This window comes from Lissotriton helveticus, chromosome 11, assembly GCF_964261635.1.
Source record: "Lissotriton helveticus chromosome 11, aLisHel1.1, whole genome shotgun sequence".
Taxonomy (NCBI): Eukaryota; Metazoa; Chordata; class Amphibia; order Caudata; family Salamandridae; genus Lissotriton; species Lissotriton helveticus.
In genome coordinates this window covers 319,993,813-320,019,343 of record NC_136072.1, presented here as the reverse complement: position 1 = coordinate 320,019,343, position 25,531 = coordinate 319,993,813, and the positions used below count along the sequence as shown (strand labels likewise).

Here is a 25,531-nt window from a genome sequence, read left to right as displayed (position 1 = left end):
AAATTTTCAAAAATTTTCAAAATGAGTGTGCCAGTCACTTCATCTGCTGTCGGGAACGTTTTGGGGAAATTTATCAAGTAAGGGCTGAGAAAAAGGGGGGTACCAAAACGCGCTTTCCCTATGCAATTTCTCATAGGGCTTTTTAGACACTACAGCAGAACGCTAGACCTTGGTCCAGAAAGATTGCTTTTTGCAATTTGGTTTAAATGTGTTCAGTAGTTTTGGTGTGATTAAAGAAAAGAGATTTATGGATATCTGGAGATGCGGATCCACCATGGTTGCGGATCCATGCGTCAACTGCAATGCCTTGATTGGCTGGCTGCAACCTGAGAGAAAAGTTGCGGCCACCGTTTTATCACTCGGGACACAGTTCCCGGGGGAAAGAAATAAAGTGAAAATAGGATATAAGGGGTCAGGGTAGAGGCACCCTGACCCCATGGGACTGATGGAGGGGTCTAGGAGGGACTTCTCATGGGGATGTAATTTTGGAAAAACAGGTTTCTTGCATGCATGAGGATCCACTGTGTCACTCAGCGCGGTCCCCAGTGTGACTCCTCTGTGGATCCTCAGATCTAGACTCCAAATAAATAAAAAAAACACTCTCAGCCCTACTCACACACTCTCAGCCCCCACACATCCATTCAGACACCCACTCACACATCAGTCACTCACACACCATTACAATCACTGATACATCTACTTACAAACTAAGAGAACCACTGACACGCCCTCTCACAGACCGACACAGTAAAACCACTGACACACCCACTCACACGGCCACATAGCAACTCAGACACTACTCAGAGACCCACATAGCCTCTTACACACTCACTCATACATCCACCCTTCACACACTCACATGCCCACTAACACAACCACTAACACACCCACTCAAGACAGCCATATAGCCACTCCCACACCCACCCAGAGACCAAGAAAACCACTGAAACACTCCAGCCAGGCTTTGAAAACTCTGCTCATGCACTTCCTATGGCGAGTCAGATTTTATGAGGTTGAGCTATTTATAGAACCTACTTGTCCATTCTAGAATGTGAACTTAAACTGGAAAGGAACAGGTGTTCTTTTCCTTCAGAAAATGAATGAGCAATAAAGATGCCTTTAAATCTTGTTTTCATCTTGACACATTTGCTGTATGTTGAAGGACAGAGGTCAAATGTCAGTTTGTTTTATCACTAAATGATGCTTATCCTATCCTGGAAAATTGTGTTTACTTTTCTTTCTCTTAGTACAGATAGAGGTTTTTGTCAATTGATCTATCTGACAATCATTGTGAAATAAAAGGCTGTGAGATGTCAGTTTTTTTCTAACACACAACATTTATACAGCTTGTAAATGAATAACAAAAATATTTCCAAATATATCAGTAATTACAAGCACATTTTTTTGGTAATTCATAAGGGTGAAGCAAGATGTAAATAGGAGCAAAACAAATCAGAACACTTTACTTTGTGATGTGCAAATGACAAATAAATGCAGAAACGTAATTTCTAAACATTGTACACTGTACAATTTTATCAGTGAGCAACAGGTTAGTGGGAAGTTTTGTGGCCATTAAAATGGAAAATCTGATGATTGCAAATGAGTGTGCTACCACTCATGCTTTAGGTATGTATTTATTAAAAGTGCTTTTAAACATGATTTAAGAAACATTTCTGCCCCGCACAGATGACAATGCTATAAATTAACTAAGAGGCAAGCCAGCAGTCATGTGTCTCTTATATGAAGCTAGATTTGTATTATATATGGAGCAAAAGTTTAGTTAATTATATCAAACAACAGTGTTTTGTGTACAGCAAACATGCTGAACTTGCGTATTTCAAAATGCTCTCATATGTGATAAAAAAGAAAATGTTGGCTCAGTGAATTGAACTATTTGCCCAGGATCACATCATTTGAAACCAGTTTAAGGGTCAAGAGCGTTATATAGAACCACACAATCGCTCACATACCCACTCCCACACCCATACAGACATGCACACACCCACTCAGAGACCCAGTAAACCACCCACACACACACTTACACATTCATCGAGCCACTCACACACCCACTTAGGGACCCAGAGGATCACTCAATCAATCAATCAATCAATCAATCAATCAGAGGGTTTAAAGCATGCTACTCACCTGTGAGGGTCTCAAGGTGCTGGGGGTGGTGGGGGTAAGCAACTCCGGTCAGCCGAAAAGCCAGATCTTGACGCTCTTCCGGAAGGTGTGTAGAGTAGGGGAGCGTCTGATGTTGACTGGGAGCTTGTTTTATGCTTTAGCCGCGATGTAGGAGAAGGCTCTTTTGACCATTCTGGTTCTGTGGATGCGTGGGGTTTCTGCCAGGGCGAGGTCAGCAGAGCGGATGTTCCTTTTGGGTATGTGGAAGGAGACTCTTTTGTTGAGGTATTTTGAGCAGGTGTTGTGGAGGGATATTTAGGTGTGGATGAGTAGCTTGAAGGTTTTTCTCTTCTCACATACCCTTGTACACACCCATTCAGCCACTCGCACACCCACTCACAGACCCACACAGCCAGTCACACACCAAGATTACAGAGACATCATAGTTAGGAAATAACATGAAAAACGTGTAGGAATCACTGAAAGATCAAAGGTTAAAGGGGGTTATAATTAAGAAATAGAATTTAAAAAGCCTTAGAAATTTGATAATTAGGTTCACATTTCACACACACAAAACCATAGAAATTCAGCAGTTCTAGTTATCTCAAGTAACTATAACCCGTGCCCTAAGGAAGCTATAACTCATGCCCTCACCATGCACTGTTAATTTCCTAACATATTACATTATTCATGACATCTTCTATGGCCTCATTGATAATATTATTGCAACATTTGCAGTGAAATTATTGATGAGAAATGTATACATGGCCGGAACGCGAGTTATAGGTACCTTAGGGCATGAGTTATAGTGACTTAACCTCTTGAGCGCTCATGACGAGGTCAGCTCGTCATGAGCCACGGCGCTCCGGTGCTCATGACGAGCTGAGCTCGTCATGACCGCGCCCGTTAGATGGAACACTCGCACGCTGGGCTAATTCCCCTGCTGTGCTGAACGTTCCATTGGAACGGGCGTGGTCATGATGAGCTCAGCTCGTCATGAGCACCGGAGCGCCGTGGCTCATGACGAGCTGACCTCGTCATGAGCATAGGGGCGCTGTATGCGCCCCCGAGCACAGCGGGGAATCCCGCCAGCGGCGAAGGGGTTAAGATTACTATAACTGCTGAAGTTCTGTGGTTTTGTGTGTGTAAAATCTGAACCTAACTAAAGTATTGTTTCATTGGTGAATATAAACATCGATAAACATATATAAAACTAGTTTCTTTTTCTGTGCATCTTGCACTTATTATAGTTATTCTACTTTAGTAAAGCCACTTTCCCTGATGTCCCTGGGGTCAAAGATCATGTAACATCACTTCTATAGATGTCTCTGGAGCTAATGATTGTGCATTGTCTCTTTCAGTAATATGGAAAAGGGTCAAAGAGTGTATGAAGTCACTTCCATTCCCCTGCAGTCCTTCTGAAATCAAAATAATGAGTATTAATATTATTTGAATATTTAAAAAATATTTCACGTAGTGCTGGTGAAATTGTTGTATATATAAGGTTATTATTGTGTTTCCTAATTTCCCAGCCAATTAAATTGTTTCCACTTGACTGCATTGCAGGTGGTTAGGAGCAGATTTAAATATAAATCCATGTTAGAAACAGTTCTCTCCTTTACAGATTCTCGTGAGCTTCTTTTTTATTACATTTAAAAATGTACATGTAGTCAAATTCAAAATAACTCTACTCAGTCAAAATTCCTCAAAACAAGCCCTAAGTGTTTTCTCACCTGGCTTTATTGCCTGAATCCATGAGGTCTTGAATATCATTGTAGGAAGTGACTGCCAACTTAGAGAGATCTTCCACATACGGTCCTAGGAGGGGGTGCTCCCTTACTCGCAGGTTCCCCTTATTCTTTGGGTTCAGAAGGTCCCTCACACGTTCACAATATATCTCCATGTAGCTAACCTGTGGGAATCCGAGAGGGAGATAATGAGAGGAAGTGGGACATGGATAGGCGGCCTATTTGTTTTGTGTCAGAGGTGCAGCATTCAGGCTTTGTATGGCACATTTAGATGAACATCTTAGTAGTTGTTATTAGATTAGCATTTTGGTCAATATTAACTATAAGTGCTCCTGTTGTTCTGTGACAAATTGCCAAGTTCCTTAACATGTTAGAGGAGACCTCTGGCTAAAAATCAGTGGGGCACGGACACCTTTATCCTGATAATTATTTTTAGGACATTTAAAATATTTAGAGAGAAACAATGTGATACGCACCTCTACAGAATAAGACATGTTATCGTTGGTGGTGTCACTGATCCGGGAGAACAGATCTTCACAAAGCTGAAGGGAGAAATAACATTAAATCAAATTACATTTCATATAATTAATTCTTACCTAATTTCCCCATTCCCTTTCAGAACATCGTGGAAAGAGTGTTAAGCAAATATTATAGGAATTGAAATGCGTAACAAATATTACAGCACCAAAAAACATGTTTTTATAGCTGAAAGTCACAAACAGTCCCTTCTTTAACATGCATCGAGAACCTAACAATTTGATCACGGCTGGCCAGACAATGCTGCAATAAGTCTTCTACAAAATAAGGATGACGATCAGCCTACAAGAATTAACAGGCTGAGGAACACAACCTTAAACAATACAGAAAAAGATGGACTGTTTTTTATGTGTGTGTTTATTAAGGAGCTTTGTACAGTCCTACGACTAGCATTAGGCTACTGCAGAGTGCTAGCATTGGCTAGATATGCATACAAAAAGAATAAGTTGGGGATGAAATAATCTGATTGGCTAAGTGGTTGAGAAATCTGATGCTCCTATGTCTGGACATACTTCAACTGAAAATCTAAATATTCCTGGTTTCAATGGTTTCGTGAGCCACAGGTAATTGGGTTCAGATTTCAGGCTGGGGTTGAGTGCATTCAACATTCTTGGTCTATGAACTCCCAAGGAGCGGGCTTCTTGTTTCATTCTGCTGTGAGTTTATTGATTGATCAACTGAGCAGACACTGATTGACAGTTTCTTGAAAGTGCACAGTGAAGGACAAGCCTGTGAAGGTATCCTGGGTCTTTGCTACAGAATACTTTGTGGATGGTGAAAAAGACCTTGAATTCCACCCTGTCTCCAACTGGGAGCCAGAGCAGAGTGTGATAATCTACGTGTTATATGGATGCTCGAGGCATGGGCTTGTGGAACCCTTGCACTGTCATGAGAAGGCTCCACATAGGATGTGCCTTTGAATCTGGGCGCAGTTGGAGGTTTTCCGCAAACACCAGCAGCTCATCGCGTACAGTCTTGAATAAACCATATTTGAAAACTTATGTTTAGTGTCCTCCATACTTGAAGTATGACACTTTTGTTAGTGACGAGCGAGTGGCGCGCTGCTAATATGGACCTACGTGTCTTTGTGAAGGAAGTTTGAGAACAGAGTTTTCTGGGACCACAGAGTTCCCTCGTAGCTTAAAGCTTGAAGCCTGAAGGTTTAGATGCTAGTTTGGGGTTTCGGCAGGAGTGCACATCTGCCTGACTCCAAAAGGGTCACAACTAGCACCTTCGAAGGCTCAGAGTGGAGCTGCAGAGGCAGATGGTGGGAATTGTAACCTCCTTTAGGTGGTCACACACCCTACAGGCTTCACCTCCTTTTACCCTCAATCAAGGGGCAGCATGTGTATTAGATGTGAGGGCACCTAGCCAGTGTTTCAAGAAGTTGCCTTCTACCCTACTACTGAGGGCTTCATCCAGACATGTTGCAGCATCAAGAAGGTGTAGCTATTTAGCACCATCCAGGCACAGGCATGTTTCTCAAGGGCTGGCCTGTCATCTAGGGATGGTATTAGTTTAGATTTTTTATTAACGTCTCTTTTGAATGTTTCACAACTGAGTGATGCAGACCACAGTTGCGCTAGTCCAAACAGGTTGATTTTTTGAGGTAGCCTCTGACCGCAAAGTGAGATTTGTTGGTTATTTCCACCCCGACTTTTTTAGTTGATGGTGTTTTTTTCGTCCAACTTAAGGCGACAGGCGACTGACTGCTTGACTAGACCGAATTCCAGCTTAATTTGGGTGTGGGAGGTGTAGCTGAGGAGTTGGAAAATTTCTCTGTAGATTCTTCCAATGGTTGTGTCCAGAGTTTGTGAGTCCCTGCCCCGCAGGGCTTCGCTTCCATTTACCAATGTGGGCACCACCTTTGCCCTGGCTGTTTTTAATACGGGGCTGTGCTTCAGCCCATTTCTAAACAGGGCCCTTAGCCCAGCTGCTAGTGCTAGCCCTTTCCTTTTAATTTCCTCTTTTTCGAGCTTGAAGTTCCCCTTGTTGTCAAATATAATGCAGAGTTATTTGTATTCGCTGACTTAGTAGAGCTTGGTGGAGTATAGAAACCAGTTGACTTTGCCATTTATTTTTCTGGAGCAGTACATTATTTTGGTTTTTGTGGTGTTGATTGACAAATCATTTCTTGTGGAGAATTCTTGGGTGGCATACAGAAGATGTTGTAGCCTGACCTTTGTCTGGGTAATCAGTACCAAATCGTCAGCTCAGAGGAGATTTGAAAGGAGTGTGGTACGGAGCTTCGGGGTTTTGAGAGATAACGGAAGACAGGGCAGGGGGAAGGTCTGCCAAAAGTAGATTGAAAAGGATGGGGACCAAGACACACCACACCCCTGTTTGGGTCCACAGGATGTGGGAATAGCCCTGGATAAGTAGACCTTTTTGCCCAGTTTAATTCTGACCCAGGTGTTGGAGTGTAGATATTCAATGGCTCTTAAGAGCACCGGTGGTACTGACCAATTCTTTAGTTTGCTCCAAATACTGTTTCAGTTGATGCAGTCCAAGGTGCCTTTGTAATTGATATAACAGAGGTAGAGAGGCAGCTTAATAGTTTTGGAGGATTCGAGCAGTAATGAAAGTGCCATAATGTTTTTCAAGGTCCTGGTTTGTTTTATAAACCCTGTCTGGCTGATCTGGATAATTGAGTTTGTGTCTGCCCAATCAAGGAGATGCTCCAGCAGAATGACCCCGTAGTATTTTACCTCATTGTCAATGAGAGTGATTAATCTGTAGTTCTCTGCTTTTGATTTATTACCTCCTTTGAAGATTTTTAACCTCATGAGCTCTCATGACGAGGTTAGCTCGTCATGAGCCACGGCGCTCCAATGCTCATGACGACCTGAGCTCGTCATGACCGCGCCCGTTAGATAGAACGCTCGCAAGCTGGGCTGATTCCCCTGCTGTGCTGAACGTTCCATTGGAACCGGCGCGGTCATGACGAGCTCAGCTCGTCATGAGCACAGGAGCGCCGTGGCTCATGGCGAGCTGACCTCGTCATGAGCATGGGGGCGCTGTACGCGCCCCCGCCCCCCAGCACAGCGGGGGAATCCCGCCTGTGGCGAAGGGGTTAAGACAGTGAGACCCCATCTCCTGTTTGCATCATAGGTGCTGGAAGTAGGGGCGGCAGGGTGGGAGTGCTTTAAAAATGCAGGAAGTACGAAAATGAGCCTTAAAGACTACTTTAAATTTTGTTCTTATCTTGTCACATTTGCTTTGCTTCAAAGACTGAGGTCAAATGTCAGTTGAGTCTTCTGACAAATTGTTGCTTCTTTGTTTAACATGGAGATGGTTTTTACTTTTTCTTACTGCAAACTGTGAAGATAGTTATAGTGAAACATGGGACAATCTTGCTAATGTGAACGGAAAGACTGTAGAGGGTCGCTTTCATCGAATACACAGCAGCAGTTTAAAACCTAGAAATGAACTGTACAAATATTTTAAAGTAAATAAAGAGTTAAAAAAGCACAATTATAGCGCATTTCAACTGTTTCTAAAGTGTGTTGAAAACAAAGGAGCATATATACAACAAACCGACGTAACACACACAGCACCGCAGGCCATCTGGTGGCCCGGAGCCATAAGGAAAGTGCAGGGATGCATCGTATTTAGACAATACGACAGTCGCAGCTCCTAGTGGGAGGGCTGGGGGGCGGTGGGGCCGGGTGGGGTTAGTAAACTCAGACATACGGCCGACCAGAGGTAAGTACATAAATAAATAAATAAATAAATAAATAAAACGAATTACATTGCGCGCGCTGCAACGCCATGTGCGTTGCAGCGTGCGCAATGTAATTTGTTTCATTTATTTACTGAACTCTGGTCAGCCGTATGCCGAAGTTTACTACCCCCCACCTGACCCACCCCACCGCCCCAAAGCACTCCCACTATGTTTATGTTTTATATTTTAAAAGTTTATAAAGCGCTCGATTGCCGTGGCGTCTTGGCGCTAGTGTGGGTGAGTGCAGATCCAAAGAACCATAGCTTATGCCCGACTAGGCTACAAAAAGAATAGTTTTAAGACTCTTCCTGAACAGTCTCCGATCCGATTGAAATCTCATATTCGGAGGTAGTCTATTCCACAGGTGTGCTGCCCTGTTGGATAGTGTCCTGCCTCCCCACCTGGCCCGTTTAACCCTAGATGTCTTAAGGAGTCCTGTATTGGTAGATCTCAAAAGACGTGGGGGAGCGTAAGGCGTAAATAACTTAGCTACTTCATCGGCACTAAGAGCCGCAACTGCAATACGATGCATCCCTGTCCTTTCCTTTAGACTGGTGCTCAGTTGGCTTCCTAGGGCCAATGCAGGCACTGCGCCTGCATTGTTGAAATGAATGTTTGGCGCAGGAAGGGAAAATTACCAGTGGAATGATGCCTTGCTGATCGGTCTCTTGCTTCCCCATCATGGTGTAGGACTTTCCTGCTCCCGTCTGGCCGTAAGCAAAAATACAGACATTGTAGCCCTCAAAAGCATGTTGCAGCATCTCCTCACCAATATCTTGGTACACCTGTCTCTGCGAAGCAAAGTTGAAATCTTGAGGCTGCAAAAAAAGCACAATAGGATTAAGAAATGCAATAAAGGGCAAACGAGACAGAGCAAGAGAGAGTAAGTGAAAGAGAAGTGAAGAAGGGAGTAAGTGAAAAAGAGGTATCCGGAGGGAAGGGAGAAATAAGGTTGAGAAAAGAAAAACGTGAGGAAAAAACGGAATGAAAATGAATGAAAGAGGAATAAGACAGAATAAGGGGAAAGAAAGGAAGAAGGCTGGAACGGAAAGAGAAGATAGTTGCATGATATTCAGATATGACGAATGGGAGAGACTGAATGAGAAACAGCAACTGAGCTAAGAAAGGAAGAATGGGATCAGGGAAAGGTGAAATGGAAGAAGAGAGCAGGGGTTATTGCGAATGAATGAATTTCTATTGTTAGCAGGTTTGTACGCTTTTCAATTCAAAATATCGTCTAACCATTACTTTACTTCTGGGACCCAGAAGCTCTCTCATGGCCTCTTAAAGTGGAGTGGTGTGGCTCACTGGTTAGAGGCAGCAGACCCGGAAGCAGCGAACGGCCCGGGACCAGGGTTCCATTCCCGACGCGGCAGGGTTGTGGACCAGGGTCAGCGGACTCAATAATTCTTGCCTCGGTGCCTACTCTAACCAGGGATCACACTCGGCAACTCTAGGCATTAGCTTGCCTCATCTTTACAACGGCCCCCCACATTCACCTGGGATGCCTGGTTTCACCTTGGAGATACCCAGTAGGGACCATCTCACAGGGATAGCCAGGACGGGTTCCCCAGCGGTCTACAGCGCCACGACGCCTCAGGGCAGCAGTGCGCTTTACAAGACACATACATTTACATTTACATTTTACATTTAAACTATTCTCCCAGGAAGTTACATTGCGGGTGAGGGTCTCCTAAGCCAATCTTTCCCTTCACTCTAATCAAGAGTTATCCAGGTGGAGGTCCATTACCAGTAAAGGTGTTGTCAACAGTGGTAAGTAATTTCCCCGGTTATAAATGACCACGGGAACCAAGAGGTTGGCAGACAGGTAGGTCATCATCAATTTTTGGCTGAGGCCACATTACCCCCAGCCTCTAAATGAGGTTCATAGTCTTGTGAGAGTGCTCACTAATTCCATGAGCCTGATTGCCTTAAAAGTGGCCTGTCTCTTGCGTTCCCTGTGCAAACGCGTTAGCAGAAGGATTGCAGTTATAAGTATTGTGAAATTTATCACACCGGATAATGGCGAGGCGCAATAAAGTTCTAACTTCCGTTACGTTTTAGCAGGTCAAAGGCTACCGGAATTTAACAGAGGGAAAGATCCAGTATTTACAGCTCCAAAATCAACATGTTATCCCCCATAAAACAGAATAGGTGATAATTACCTCCCTCGATAGCATCCGAAAATGTTTGTCTCCACTTTCATCTAGTGCAAAATAAATTACAGCATCTAACATGGGCAACTCTAATTACTGGTAACCAGGTCTATAGTAGGCGCACTACCTATGTTAAGGGTAAAGTGGTAATACAAACAGATATCTCTAAATGGTGCATCCAAAAGGAAGGAGAAGAGGTCGGCTACCAGACAACCCCACAAGTACTCAACAGGTGAGCACCTAAACAATATATCAGAACTCCTTCCTGAGCACTCTAAATATATCAGTTATTGTATACTCATAGTAGTATTGAATATAAACATTATGGGTACTGCATATATTAAACTAATCACATCAAATTACGAACAATCAATCCTTATTATATAAAGTCCAAATTTTAATCTTCAACTTCGTTCTTCAATTAGTGATCCAACACAAAGGCCTTGAGGTGCGTTCATTCAATCAATGATCCAACAAAAAATCCTTGAATGTGTGTTCAAATTGAACTGGAATAAACACTCGGACTGGACTAAACTCCTCGCGGCCCCCACTTCGCGGGAGCCGCTCGCAGGAGGGACTGGTGTTGTTTTTGGCCGCTTTGAAGCACTGAGGAACTATGAGGACCTGGAGCAGTGGGCTCTCGCACACCTGTGTCGCCACACCCCCAGCCCACAGCGCTACTAAACTCCTTGCGGCCCCCGCTTCGCGGGATCCGCTCGCAGGAGAGACTGGTGTTGTTTTTGGCCGCATTTGAAGCACTGAGGAACTACGAGGACCAGGAGCAGTGGGCTCTCGCACACCTGTGCCACCACGCCCCCAGCCCACAGCGCTACTAAACTCCTCGCGGCCCCCACTTCGCGGGAGCCGCTCGCAGGAGGGACTTGTGTTGTTTTTGGCCGCACTTGAAGCAATGAGGAACTACGAGGACCAGGAGCAGTGGGCTCTCGCGCACCTGTGCTGCCACACCCCCAGCCCACAGCGCTACTAAACTCCTCACGGTCCCCGCCACGCGGGACGCGCCCCGGGCAAAGCCCGGGCCAAGGGCGGGCCCGTTTGAGGCCGTTCTAGACAGAGAGAGGCAGGGCAAGCCCCCCCCTCTAAGGTGTTGGACCTGATTGGCGCAGGTGATCTCTCAGTAAGTGGATCCCGAACTTGGTATTTTGCTCATTGTAACAACCTCTTCCCCCAATAACAGTGATTGAACTGATATACTATGACAGCGCGGGAAGGAAGAGGGAGGAAAGGAGCGGAAATTGGTTACGTAGCGGGAACCCTTGATCAGTTTATAACTAGGGCCAGTTCCGTGCTTGCACACGAGATCGCCATCATGGAAAGGCGTCTCTCCATGGACCCGGCGTTTGCAGAATGTTCATCATTGGGGGACATAATCAATGTGCGTTCCCCTGAAAGACCTCGTCAGTCCGCACTGAAAGGGGTACTCACCCGGAAACTTTGAGTCCCACTCAAATCCACACATTAAGCTGTAACGAAGGAGATCATCTGAACCCCCTGTCACTGTTAGGAAGAACACTGCCGGTGACACCTAAGAATACAGTAATGTGCGTAGCAGAAGTTCGCAAGGAGAATCCTCAACCCATGGAATCTGTAGAAGCGAGAGATGGGAAGAGAAAAAGAGGAGGCACACATGGAGGCTTACAGCAAAAGGGAAAGAAACCCAAGACCTCCAAACCCAATCTTAACAAGCAGAGAGAGCAGCCACACACAGATTCCTCTATTATTGAAGTGCACGCAGACGTTGCTCCCAGAATAGACGCAACTGGTACTGGCCTAGCAGAGCCAGAGCAAGTGTACTGGCAGAAAGTAGGCACCTTCATCAGTACTGGATCCGTTAATTGAAAGACTTAAATCAATTGAAAGCAGACTTGACAAAATGGAGGGGCTGATAACGACCAGTTTGGGAGGCATGAAAAATAATGAAGCAAATTGCTGCCCTGGGAAATGAGCAAGGGAGGGAGGGTGGAAGGGTTCCTGTAGTTTGCCCTAGTATTACGGTAACATCAACCACGGCCCAGGCCCAGGTCACCCACCCGTTAGTTCCAGGTACCCCAAGCAGAAGATTAGTGAGTGGAGGCGAGGCAGTAACCTTAGATACACAGGGAGCAAACCGCAGTCATGAAAGGGATAGAGATAGGAATAGGGAAATTAACCTATGCTCCCATTTAGACTTACCCCCTGCTTGCACACCGTATGTTGTAGTCCTGACTGGTGTCCCTGAATTAGAAGATGGCAAAACTGAGACAATGTATTGGCTAAACAAAAACAGGCCATTGCCTCAGGACGTTAAGTGTAAAATACTACTCTCAGGAGAGTTAGTTGGGTAGGAGCCAGGGAACCAGAGAGAAAAATATAGCATGAGACTGTGTGATTATTAACTTCAATGACCCCAGGGTGGTGGACCATGTTTGCTGGGGTTTTTGGACACACTCAAGATCCTCGATCCAGGCTCAGAACCCAAGTTATTTTTATATTCCTCCAGCCTTTATCCCTAGCCTTGAGCAATCCGATGCGAATAGGACTGGGTCTGGTCATTCAGGGAGGCCAAGAGGGGGGCTGGCAAGGGCGAGGATCGAACCATGGCAGGGAGCCCCAGGTGGAGGAAACACATGTGCCCAACTGGTAGTGCCAATGGAGGAGGGGGAGGGTTGGGATTTCCTTAAATAATAGATATGCGCCACTTCAGTGGGGAAGACATCTTAGCGAAGTGGACTGACTGAACGGGAGAGAAATTAGGCCAAGATAGGGCTCCGAGTGCAGCCCTGCGGAACTCCAAGTTACAGCGGGACGAGCAGGCAGAAGAAGTTATATCAAATACATATCAGCTTGCCCATCGCACTATAAGGACTCCCAGAATAGAGGTACCCCAAGACACCGATAGAGCAAGTTTAGACCCATGTTCCGAGACAGATACATTAAGAAGCTTTACTGACTTTATATCTTGGAATGTAGCAGGTCTGTCAGCTAAATTTCAGAATCAGGAGTGGGTGGAATATATTAGTAAATTTAAAATTATTTGCCTCCAGGAAACCTGGGAGGCAGACCACTCTAACTTTCATTTATCTGGGTACAAATCATTCAGGATCCCGGCAAGCAAGTCCGTGGCTGGAAGAGCGAGGGGAGGCCTCTTAGTATTTGTAGATGTGTGTCTGGAAGGGAACTGGGACGATCTAAAATGGAACTCAGAATATATGATAGGCCTTGGGTATAAAAAGAGGGGTCTTAATATAACCCTGGTAAATTTTTATAACTCAGGGCGGTCTAGAGTGAGTGAGCTGGATGAAAGGCTAAAATCCCTGACCGAGCAAAAACAGAGAACAATGGCTCCCATGCTCTTAGTTGCGGGGGGACTTCAATTCCCACTTGTTCCCCAAATTGCTACCCATTAAAGAAGACTAGACCTCCTGTAGCATAGAGGAGGGAACCCATTTGGAGCACAAGCCGGAAGGCAAGGAGTTGAGCAGGGTGATGAACAACCATGGGCTTGAACACACAATGGACCTATTGGTTATTGACCCTAATAAGTCGACCATCCCCACTTTTAAGGGAAAGGGTTGGAGCTCTTTTATTGATTTTATTTTGGTGTCCCAATTGTTAAAGAGTTGGGTACGGGGATTCTCAGTAGAACTGAGAGGATTTAGTAACCACAACCCCCTAGTACTGTCCCTATCAGTGGTAAATGTAACTAGGGTCCCAAAGAGGGGGGTTGGGCAAAATGTAGAAAAGATTACCGACCAGGGTAGGTGCCTGAAATGGTCGAGAATTAACGGGGAAAGCTTTTATAGGTCCCTAGCTAAAGAAGGTGGACAGCTCTAGAGAAATGCTTGGATTTATCCAAGGAAGGGTCACACTTAGTGGATCTATTTGAAGAAATGGGTTGTTTAATAGATGGCCTTTTAAAAGTGACAGGACAGGCCAAGCCTAACAATGACCCCAGGTGGTTTGACAGCACATGTTCTCTTGCATAGAGAAAGTTAAGAGCCTCACTAAGACTGAATCCAAGGGACAAACAAAGGGTGATGCAATACAGGCTCAATTATAAACAGACGTTAAAACGACGGAAGAGGGCCCTCCAAATTCAAACTTGGGAGGACTTGAGAGGAGCTGCAGAAAGGAAAGATAATACTGCCTTTTGGAAAATAATTAATAATCCTTGTTTCCAAGATGTAAATAGCCCACAGATAGGTTCCAATATTCTCCCAGGACAGTGGGTGGATCACTTTAGAGGACTTTACAATCGGAGGAACAGTGAGTCACTGTACAATGGGGAGGGGACGGGGAGGTGGAATGTAACACTTGAATTCACCCTAGAGGAGATCATTGTAGGTATTATGGGTCTCACTAAAAACAAGGCACCAGGCCCGGACGGGATCCCCCCGGACCTTTTTTTAAGCAAGGTGGACCTGTGGGACGCAATCCTAACAAGGTACTAAATGCTGCCATAACCACGGGGCTCCACGCTCGTGGTCAACGGCTACAATAGTGCCAATTTTTAAAAAGGGGAATAGCGACAATCCCCAGTGTTACCGCCCCATCTCCCTCATAGATGTCACTGCCAAAGTCCTAGGACGAGTCATCTTAAACCGTCTGATGAACTGGGCTGAGGATCAACAGATTATTACTGATGTCCAGTATGGATTTAGGGCCAATAGATCCACAACAGACCAATGTATAAATGTATACCTCTTGGTGGCTAAATATACCATTGCTAATAATGAAACGGTCTATTTAGCATATATGGACCTTAGCGCAGCATTTGACTGCGTCAACAGGGAGAAGCTGTGGGCCAAACTGAGTAATCTAGGGGCAGACCAGGATCTTATAAAAATGTTAAAAGCTTTGCAATGGAATACTTCGGCCAATGTAAGGTACAATCTAAAGGGTGGATGCACTGAGTCCTTTACTTGCACTAGTGGTGTGCGACAGGGGTGTATCTTGGCGCCATTTTTGTTTTCACTGTACATAAACGACCAAGAACACGCCCTTCTAAGCCTAAATGTGGACTCACCCAGAGTAGGCCGAAGAGCAATCCCTGTTCTGCTCTATGCTGATGACGCAGTATTGCTGGCACGGACTCCGCGGGGCCTACAGATTTTAATAGATGGCTTTGTGGATTTAATGAATAAATTAGACCTGTCGGCTAATGTAACCAAGTCATATGTGATGGAAGCAGGGTTGAAACAACGGAAATGTTTCAATTATAGAATAGGCGAACATAAATTAGAGAAGGTGCAGTCCTTCTCGTATTTGGGCATTTTAATTGATAGCCAACTACATTTTAAAGCATTACTTGAAGAGCGCTGTAATAAACTAGTGTCCAGCACAGGGGCAAAAATGAACTTTGTCTGCCGACTGGGACGTTGGTCCCCGGAGCAAATTATGACTCTTTATAACTCTGTTTGCTGCTCCAAAGTGTCATATGGTGCGGAACTCTGGGGGATTGTTAACTCTGATAATCTGCAGGTGGAGGAGAATAAATATATGAGGAGGCTCCTCAAGGTCCCGCAGGGTGTCCACGCATATATTGTCCACGAAGAATTGGGGGGGAGCCTTTATAGAGGATAGGCTACAGGTGGGAGCCCTGTTAGCATGGTTAAAGATTTGGGAGAATCTGGAGGCAACACTGACCAGGCAAATAATTACGGATTGCCTTGGTAGGGATAGGGGTATGGACATCCCTTGGCTGAAGTATCTTAAGGCTGTTCTGGGAAAAATAGGCTCCAAATATCTCTTCCCAAACCCGACCGGTAGGGTAGGCCGGGATAAGGATAGTATGAGGAAGAGGTTTATTACTTATAAAATTACCTCTAGAGAAGAGAGGGAATGGGGCAAACAGTCGGTCGGAGCTTATGGCCTAGTGAGATCTAATGAAGGAATGGAGCCGTACTTAGCCCTTACCTACAACTCTCATGATAGGTTTTTATTAACAGGTTTTAGGCTCAACTTTTTACATTATTTATTAGCCGATCCGGCAGGTTTTACTCTTGAGCCGAAGGGTCCCTGCGGCTGCGATCAACGATCTCCGCAGGATACCATTCATTCTGTATTATTGTGCCCTTTTTATTCATTGCCCAGGTGCCTTTATTTAATTAATTTGCTGAAAAAACTCAAATTTAGGCATGCTAAGGCCGCCCTTTTATACCTACAAATGGGCCAAGATCCCCTGACCCTGCTCTCTATCACGAGCTTCCTAAGGTTAGCACTCAAACTTAGAGGAACGAGAGGACTGGCCGGAGGGAGCGGGCATTAGACGGGGGAATAATGAATTGATATGAATGTCCCGGAACTTTTCTCTCTATGTTTTCTTTCTCTCCTTTTTTCTCTCCTCCTTTCATGCTGTATAGCTAAATAATATTTGTGTTTTTAGTATAATACCGAATAAAGACTGTTGATGATGATGATGATGATTGATTGAGACTGTGAGAATTTGGGTCGTTGGTTGACTGGGGTGTGAGCCCTGGTCAAGCCACAGCCACTATCACTTGCAAGGTAAACGACAAAAAGTAATTGAATTAACCTGTGCTGAACCCTGGGAAGCTTGGCACAAAATGAAGGCAGGCTTAGGGCAATGTGTAAAGTATGTATACAGCATAAAAACAGTAATACAATGAAACACAGCACATTCAAAATCCCAAACCAATTTGGAAAAAAAGACACCAAAACACCAAAAATACCATTTGTGGAACCGGAGTTGTGATTTTTAAAGTTTAAGGTTCAAAATAGCTCGTAAAAGATCAAAGAACCAACTGCAGACATCTAGTTGTGCAAGACTGTGCCAAAGTTGAAAGTTAAAGTTGACAGTGATGGACTGTGGTTGGGATACTAGAACTAGATTGGGCCCTTACCTTTGGAGAAAAATGTCTGAGAAGGTAAAGTTCAGCAGGGCAAGGCTGCAAGAGGTGTCTGAGGAGGGAGAGTTGTCATTGGATGGCCGTGGGTGGAGACCGCGCAGAAGATTTCTACGTTCAGATTAATTGCCCAAATGGAAGTCGAAAAACTCCAGAGGACGAACCTGAGGGCTGTAGCTGAAGACAGTTCCATGAGGTCAGATACCCCTTTGGAGAAGGACATCTGAAACAGATTTGCTGATGCAGAGAAGAACATAGCGGGAGAAGCTGCATAGTCCATCCGATTGGCGATGGACCTTAGAGAGTGTTAGAATTGGGGGTCTCTGGTTGACACAGGTAGGTACTTGTGATAAGCAGGGACCCTCTCCTCTAGTCAGGGCAAGGGAATTACCCTCTTAAAATAACCCCTGCTCACCCTCTAGGCAGCGTGGCGCAAGAAGTCAAGGCTAGTTCAGAGGTGATATAAGGTAAACATTTATGCCCACATACAGTAACCCAGTGATAACACTACAAATGGACACCACACAAGGTTTTATATAAAAAAAATAAGTATACTTTACATAGAATTATCACAAGACCAATAAACGACAAAAATAATCCACAGTACTATTAAATTTCAAGAGTTCTGGTTAAAAAGGTGTAAATCAGAATTCTGTGTGAGTCGGTAGCCTTGTCCGGCTACGGCGTGCTGAAAGAACACAGAGTCTAACAAATCCAGCGGACCGCGACAGTCCGGGGCCCAATCAAATGTCGACAGACTCAAACACAGTACCTTTCCTTGAGGCGGCCGGCACAGACGTGCGAGCCGGTTCCAGGGATCATTGTGGTGTACAAAAAGAAAGCGTTGCAGGTCACGGTGTCCCTTCCGTCGCGGAGCAGGCTACGGCTCGTTGACGGCATCGGTGAGCTCAGAGCTGGCGTTGTTCGGGGCGGACGTTGCTCGTTGCGGTGCTTTCAGCTTTACGGTGCGGCGTTCAAGCCGGAGTTCAGAAGCTGGCGTTGGTCAGTCCAGACAGCGGTGCGAGTCGGGCGGTGCGTCGCGAAGTGTGCGAGGCGGTGCCCAACTCCGGTGCGGTCACAGGACTCAAAGTCAGCAGCAGTGACGCGTCGGTCAGACCAGTTCGATCCGGTGTAGCGAGGCGTTACACGTTGCGGTGTCCTTCCAGTCGCGGTGCAGGCTACGGCTCATTGACAGCGTCGAGACAGAGTCGGTGAGCGCAGAGCTTGCGTTGTTCGAGGCAGACGTTGCTCAGTGCAGTGCCAAAAGGACACCGGGCGGTCGTGAGAGTCGGTCACAGCTCCCTGCCTCTGTAGCCACTGGAACAGCAGCAATTCACAAAGGCTGGTGAAGTCCACTGGTCCTGGGACTTCGGTCAGGGGCAAGCTATCTTCCAAGCCCTTGGAGATCTTTTTAGCACAAGTTGAAAGCAAAGGTAAAATCCACAAAGTCCTTTGTCCTCTCTAGGCAGCCAGGCACCACTGCAGGCCAATCCCCCAAGCAGCACTTCAGCTTGGGAATAGTCTCTCCTCAGTTTCTTCAGGTTCCTTCTCCTCAGCAGAGGTTTCTTCTTGTCAGTTCCAGGAGTGATCTCATTTCATGGGATCAGAGTCCCAATACTTATACCCCAAAATCCTTTGTTCTCTGAGTGCCCAATTCAAGCCAGTTCTGAAGCACTCTGTTTACCAGACTTCTCCTTCCCTTTCACAGCACATGACAGGCACATCAGACGCCCCACAGGAGGTGGAGCCAGCTTTGTGGAAGGCAAGTACAGTCCAGGAGCACTTTGTTGACAGTCTTCCTTCTCTTCTTTCAGTGTGCAGGGCAGAGACATCAGACTCACCACAGGGGGTGGAGCCAGCACTGTGGGGGTGGGCACAGTTCTATTCAAGTCCCAGGTGCAACTCCTCCCTCCCATCTGGTTGCAGAACTCCCTATTCACCACCGGGCTGCCACAGCCTGTCTCCTGGAATTCCCCAGTCCTGTCACATACCAACCCAGACAAGGAATACACAACCTAGTAGAGGTGGGCTCAAATGGTTAGGTAAGCAAATACCTACTTTCTAAAAGTGGTATTTGCAAACACAGAATATTAAAATAGACTTTACTAAAAGATGTATTTTATTATTCTGAGTCCAGGCATACTAAACTGGAATTTCTACCCATTCTAGCCTATGGAGAACAGGTAGCCTTGCAATAGTGAAAAACGAAAATGGCTGTAATTCACTATTAGGACCTGCCACACACATCAGGGCTTGTCCTACCTTATACTTACAATGTACCCTGCCCTTGGGCCTACCATAGGGGTGACTAATATGAAGAAAGGGGAAGGTTTAGGGACTGGCAAGTGGGTGCACTTGCCCAGTCAGCATGACAGTACCAGACTGCACGCAGGCTCTGCAATGGCAGACCTTAGACACGTTTTACAAGTCCGCTTCTGTGGGTGGCACAACCAGTGCTGCAAGCCCACTAGCAGCATTTGGATTTACGCGCCCTGGGCACACTCAGTGCACTGTACTAGGGTTGGACAAGCAAACCAAATATCCAATCATGGAACCACTAATTAATACATCAATTTACAGTAGGCGCACTCACACTGTTGCACTGGACAGCAGTGGCACAGTGCCCAAAGCATCTAACACCAGAAATACATATGAGGCAACAGCAAAAATGGAAGGGAGACCCTCGCCAATGGTGCCAGGTCTAACATAGAGCTAGGCGAGCAGGTTAGTCCCAGTCTCCTCCTGGTCCTCAGAGCACTTTTTGGCCAAATGTTGTTTATCCTCAGTTTTGGAAATTGGCCATAGGGGCACTTTTAGCACCACAACCAAGGGTCCAGAACAGTTAGGAAACCTCTTGGTGGTTCAGAAGTCCCTCAGGCTGGGTCCAGGTGTGGTTTTTCAAGATGGTGGAAGCCTACTATGTCTCTTTAGCTCTGAACGATAGGCCAGCAAACTAGCCCTTGGAGTCACTTCTGGTAGTCCTGGGTGCAGGTATAGATGCAGGGGTCAACAGCAGGGATGGCCTCTGAGGGTTCAACGCAGGCTCTAGACACCTAAGCAGTCCTTCCAGACACAGCAGCAGTCTGGCAGAGTGCACAGCACCACACAGTACCAGGCAGTTCTCTGAGAGTCCTTCCGTAGGTCCTGTAATCAACTGAAGAGTGGGTCTGAAGATCCCATTTTCATACCATGGGGACCTTCTACTGGAAAGTGGGAAAAGCTTTGAAAGAATATTTTACGTGCATGGAATTTCCTGACTATCCTGCCCTGGCTCCAAGCTCGCTGTAGTGACAATACAATGTCATTAGGCGCTTTCTGTGAAGGCAAAGCACAGGCTAATTAGGCTATTCAGGGTAAGTGGGGCTGTGATTAGCTCTGCCCCCATCCTGCAAACATATGGCCCATTCAGGCACATCTAATCCCTCTATTGTGTGACTGGGAGGAGCTCACAAAGTCTATCAGTTACACTCAGTGAATACTTAGGTCTGCTTGCGTGCTGGTGATTGCCTGAGGTAGTCCCAGAGGTATTCTGTCATCGTGCAGCAGCAAGGAAGTGATCATCAGCATCCGTTGAAGTTGCAGGATTTGGAAGCGAGGGAAAGGAGCAGAGGAACGAAGTGGTGGTGCACCAAACTTCACCGGGGATGAGTGGTGCACGGAGCTGAAAAGTGTGTGTGGTCATTTCCTCTGGTTTTTCTTTGTTCGCCATAAGTTGGCAGGGTATGCTCAGAGGTGAGTCCCTTGCTCACTTTGCCACTGGATTCAAGCAAGCCGGGCTGAAGACGGCTGAAATGCCAGAAAACGGGCCTCGGTAGCTTGTTTCCGGTCCAGGGAAGGCATGGCTTGGCAGTTCGGGCTGGACTGTTCCCAGGAGGCACAGGGTCAGACTGATTTGCATATGGCCATGTCTGAACTGGGGTGGCAGAGTGGGCTAAAGAATGGTGATGGATTAAACCCAGATCAGTTGACTGGGGGTGAGTGCTTGTATTGTCAACGCTCCGTCCATCATTTCCTTTGGTTTTTCTTTGTTCGCCATAAGTTGGCAGGATATGCTCAGACGTGAGTCCCTTGCTCACTTTGCCACTGGATTCAAGCAAGCCAGGCTGAAGACGGCTGAAATGCCAGAAAACGGGCCTCGGTAGCTTGTTTCCGGTCCAGGGAAGGCATGGCTTGGCAGTTCGGGCTGGACTGTTCCCATGAGGCACAGGGTCAGACTGATTTGCATATGGCCATGTCTGAACTGGGGTGGCAGAGTGGGCTAAAGAATGGTGATGGATTAAACCCAGATCAGTTGACTGGGGGTGAGTGCTTGTATTGTCAACGCTCCGTCCATCATTTCCTTTGGTTTTTCTTTGTTCGCCATAAGTTGGCAGGGTATGCTCAGACGTGAGTCCCTTGCTCACTTTGCCACTGGATTCAAGCAAGCCGGGCTGAAGACGGCTGAAATGCCAGAAAACGGGCCTCGGTAGCTTGTTTCCGGTCCAGGGAAGGCATGGCTTGGCAGTTCGGGCTGGACTGTTCCCATGAGGCACAGGGTCAGACTGATTTGCATATGGCCATGTCTGAACTGGGGTGGCAGAGTGGGCTAAAGAATGGTGATGGATTAAACCCAAATCAGTTGACTGGGGGTGAGTGCTTGTATTGTCAACGCTCCGTCCATCATTTCCTTTGGTTTTTCGTCAAGCGGGCCTCAGCCATAATATCGCCAGGCGGTGACCCCCCCTCCCCAGTAGCAGGTAGTGAAAGGCATGCCGGGGTAGTGCTACAAACCATAAAAGCCCAGTATGCATGGCGTGTCGTATTGACCAGCCCCCCAAACTCCAGCCAATCATTTTTCATCTTCCAGGACCGCTCCCCTAGCCCCTTAAGTTCTTGCCTCCCACTTACCTCTCACCAGCCCTAGGGAGCAGTGCTCATGTGCTAGCTTCCCCCTCCAGTCGCAGTTAAGAAGCAGAGTGAGATATCCTGGAGCTGAACTATGTTCTAGGCAGTGGGGCAGTAAAAAAGCGCCCTAAAACTAACAGCTGGTGGCAAAAAGGGCATGCCCAGCCTTTTGAGTGGTAGGCACTGGCAGTACACCTCTCTGTAAGCCGAAGCAGTCAGCTGTAGGCTTGGCTAGTGTGGAATGGGGGGTGTTTGCTTTCAAAATGGTGGAACTCGCTTCTCCCTGCAAGAAAAAGGGAGACAATTGGAGCCAATGTACAGAGGTGATAAGGAGCTAAACAGGGGTCGAGGCAAAATAAGGCATTTTTAAGGAACTACGGAATCTACAAATAACAAGTTGTTGCACCCAATTGCATCTAAATCCCTTTTGAAATCCCCTGATAAGGACAAGGCTCACTGTTTTGACTTTATTACCTTTTTTGCACCTTTTGTCCACTGAGGATTAAGTTGGGGCAGCCCAATATCACTTGGTAAAGTCAACACAGATCTACCCTCGGTTATGCTGATCTGCTGGTTTGCGGTAGGGGCAGTGACCTCGAGGTGCAAGGGGGTTCTTGTTCTAAATCGAGTTCCCAGGAGACAGGTTAGGCACGTGAATTCAAGCACCTAAGAACCTCGCAGGAGGGGTTTGTTTGCTTACCTACTTCCCTGGTGGTGCCCCCTGCCTAATAGCGACTGACAGAGTTTTTATCAGGAGTACTTTTGGTCGGGACTGGCAAGGAGCTCCGGCCAAATTAACCAGCAACATTGTGAGCACTATAGTTGGAAGCAAGGTAAAAAATCGCGCATAATACAGCTCTAAAAGGAAAAACAGGAAATAGAAAAATATTTAAACTACCCAAACTTTAAAATGGGTAATTCATTTATTTGTGTTGTCGTTTGCTGTCCTGTGCTGACTTAATCTCTTGAGAGGACAAAATGTGCGAAACAAGTGCTAAACTCAAGGCTAAAAAAACAAAGACTGATCAACTATGCTTGATAACTAACCATCTAGAGGCCAACCCTGAGCTCCTAGGCAAAAGAGTCACTGATGTTGCAGATAATGTTTCTCACAAGTTCTAAGGATTATGCAGCACAAAGTTTCAAATGCGGGCAACCAAGAGCTAGGCATGCCTTCATCCTGGAATCTGGTTAAGCACAGGAAAGCAAATGCAAATGTAAATGCCAATGCTGAATATTATAAGGTTGGGAGTAAGTGCACCCCGATAGCGCTGCTGGAAGCAACATTCAACATGAAGCCTTCTTTAAAAAAGGTCCACATAGAAGTGTGGTATATAAATAAATAATACCGGATCTAGGTTTTACTGGACATAGCAATAACAGATAGCTCAATAAATAAGAGTCAAGATTCGAGGTAGTAGGAGTTTGCAGGTTTAATACAGCATAAAGGACAGGAACAGGACAACCTGCACGGGAACAGGATGGCAGCGCTGCCGGGGGCAGGATCAGAATCGGCACGCTCTGGGGAAAGGACTGGCGTAACATTTAATAACAATACACAAGCATATATAGTAAAACAGTTGCATTACAGTACATATGATAGGCGGAGCAGTGGGTGTGGTCAATAGCAGTCGCGAAAGATAAGGGTGAAAATGGGTGTAACAGGGGCGTATACATAGACATGTGATGTAAACGTAACAGAATATGTCATAAATGGGGCGGAAACATGGAGGGGGCTACCTAAGGAGCCGGGACCTCTAACCTAATGGTGCGCGCAAACTGACAATGACGTGTTACTAGGAGAAGCTGGGGGCTATGAACTCTGTGCTAGGAGCAGAGACTGAAGTCTGGAGAGTCAGGGCGACATGTACCTAAACAGTATCTAGTATCTGATGTTTAGAGAACATGTTGATATAAACTAAGAGTCAGGAGGGGAGAGGCTAACGGACTCTAAGACTGGAGCATGCATTATTCTACATGTAGTGCGTGATGAAGAATATTAAATGACCATTAAATGCAGTATTTCTCTTACATGGAGACGTAAAGGCTAGACAATGACGGAAACTATTGATGCGATTCAGTAGCTTAGGAATGCAGAGAAGAAGGGCTGGACTGATAACTAGAATCATAACATACTCTTGGCAGACTCGTAGGCAGAGCCAGGCTGAGCCGGGCACTGTGAGGCAGGAAGTAAGTGAAGGGTCGAGGATACAGGTGGGGGCTGTATCGCTCCTCAGCGAGGCTCAGGAGACAGGAGCTGAATCTGGTGTCCGGGCCCTTTTGAGGCCTAGAAACGGGGACTTTACAATGAAATAACGTGCACACTGAGAAACGTGGCAACGTAACTTTACATAGGCCTGATACTCGTAGCTTTCACGAGAACTGGAAACTGGCATACTAGTGATGGACACAACTGTAATTGCGTCTTCAATCAAACATGGGGGATACATATGCATATTTAATCATGCACACATAACATAAGATGGAGGACTCGTAGGGACACAGAACATGACAAAATGTACTTTTCCACATTCCCTCCTTGTCACTACGTTTCCATCAGGAAACATCAATATTCATGATACCATCTATCATTTCATACAGTATCATTTGCTCGTCTCGAGTTTTCTTGGAACTGGATTTAGGACGGGCTGTGATCAGTAGATCATCGACATACTGGAGCAGGGCAGTGTCAGTTGGCATGTGAATATTGTCTAGTTGTCTCTTAAGTGCTTGACTGTAAATACTAGGACTTTCTGTGAAACCTTGAGGAGCGCGTGTGAACATATAGCTCCTTCCATTTAAACAAAATCCGAAAAGAAACTGGCTGTCTGGATGAATGGGGACACTGAAGAACGCGTTCTTGAGGTCTATGACTGAAAAAAATGAGGCTTCAGAATCAATGGCTGTCAATAGGGAAGAGATATCTGGGACAACTGGGTACTGGGGAATAATACATTTGTTAAGTTCCCGGAGATCAATCACTAATCGATATACTGGGGGTGCATTTGGATCAGTACGTTTCATGACTGGAATGATCGGAGAATTACATACATTGGAGTCAGTTTCTACAACTACTCCTTGAGCGATGAGCTCGTCAATAATTTTGGATAAGGCTGCTACAGCCTCAGGTGGCAATCTGTACTGTCTGATTCGTGGTAACACTACACCTGGTTTGAGAGTCACACGATGGGGTGTGATTTGCATATAACCAACATCAGTTGGACCTTGTGCCCATAAATGCTGCGGAACATTGGACAATCTTGGATCAAAATCTCGTAATACATAATGACCCTTGAAGTCACGTAGGAACAATCGTATTCCCTCGGGGGAGCAGCATATGACTGCACCTAATTCTTTCAGTGTCTTAATGCCTAACAGATTTTCTGGACATGACTTCGTAAGTAACAGATCAGTAGTGCGGGACAATGGACCTACTTCTAGAGTAACTGGCTGAGATATCTCATTTACAATAGGCTTTCCTGAAAATCCAAGGGA

The 25,531-nt window shown here is 45.9% G+C and overlaps 1 protein-coding gene across 1 annotated transcript in view; it reads right to left on the bottom strand.

The window, feature by feature from the left end:
- The window catches only part of KIF1A (kinesin family member 1A), a 2,072,061-nt gene that overhangs the window by 1,702,682 nt on the left and 343,848 nt on the right, over positions 1-25,531 (bottom strand). Inside the window, exons 4-6 of the mRNA XM_078667093.1 lie at positions 8,772-8,951; positions 4,349-4,414; positions 3,858-4,036 (exon numbers count right to left, since the gene is read on the bottom strand). Of these exons, the coding sequence (XP_078523219.1) occupies positions 3,858-4,036; positions 4,349-4,414; positions 8,772-8,951 (425 nt within the window). The remainder of the gene's footprint in view (positions 1-3,857; positions 4,037-4,348; positions 4,415-8,771; positions 8,952-25,531) is intronic.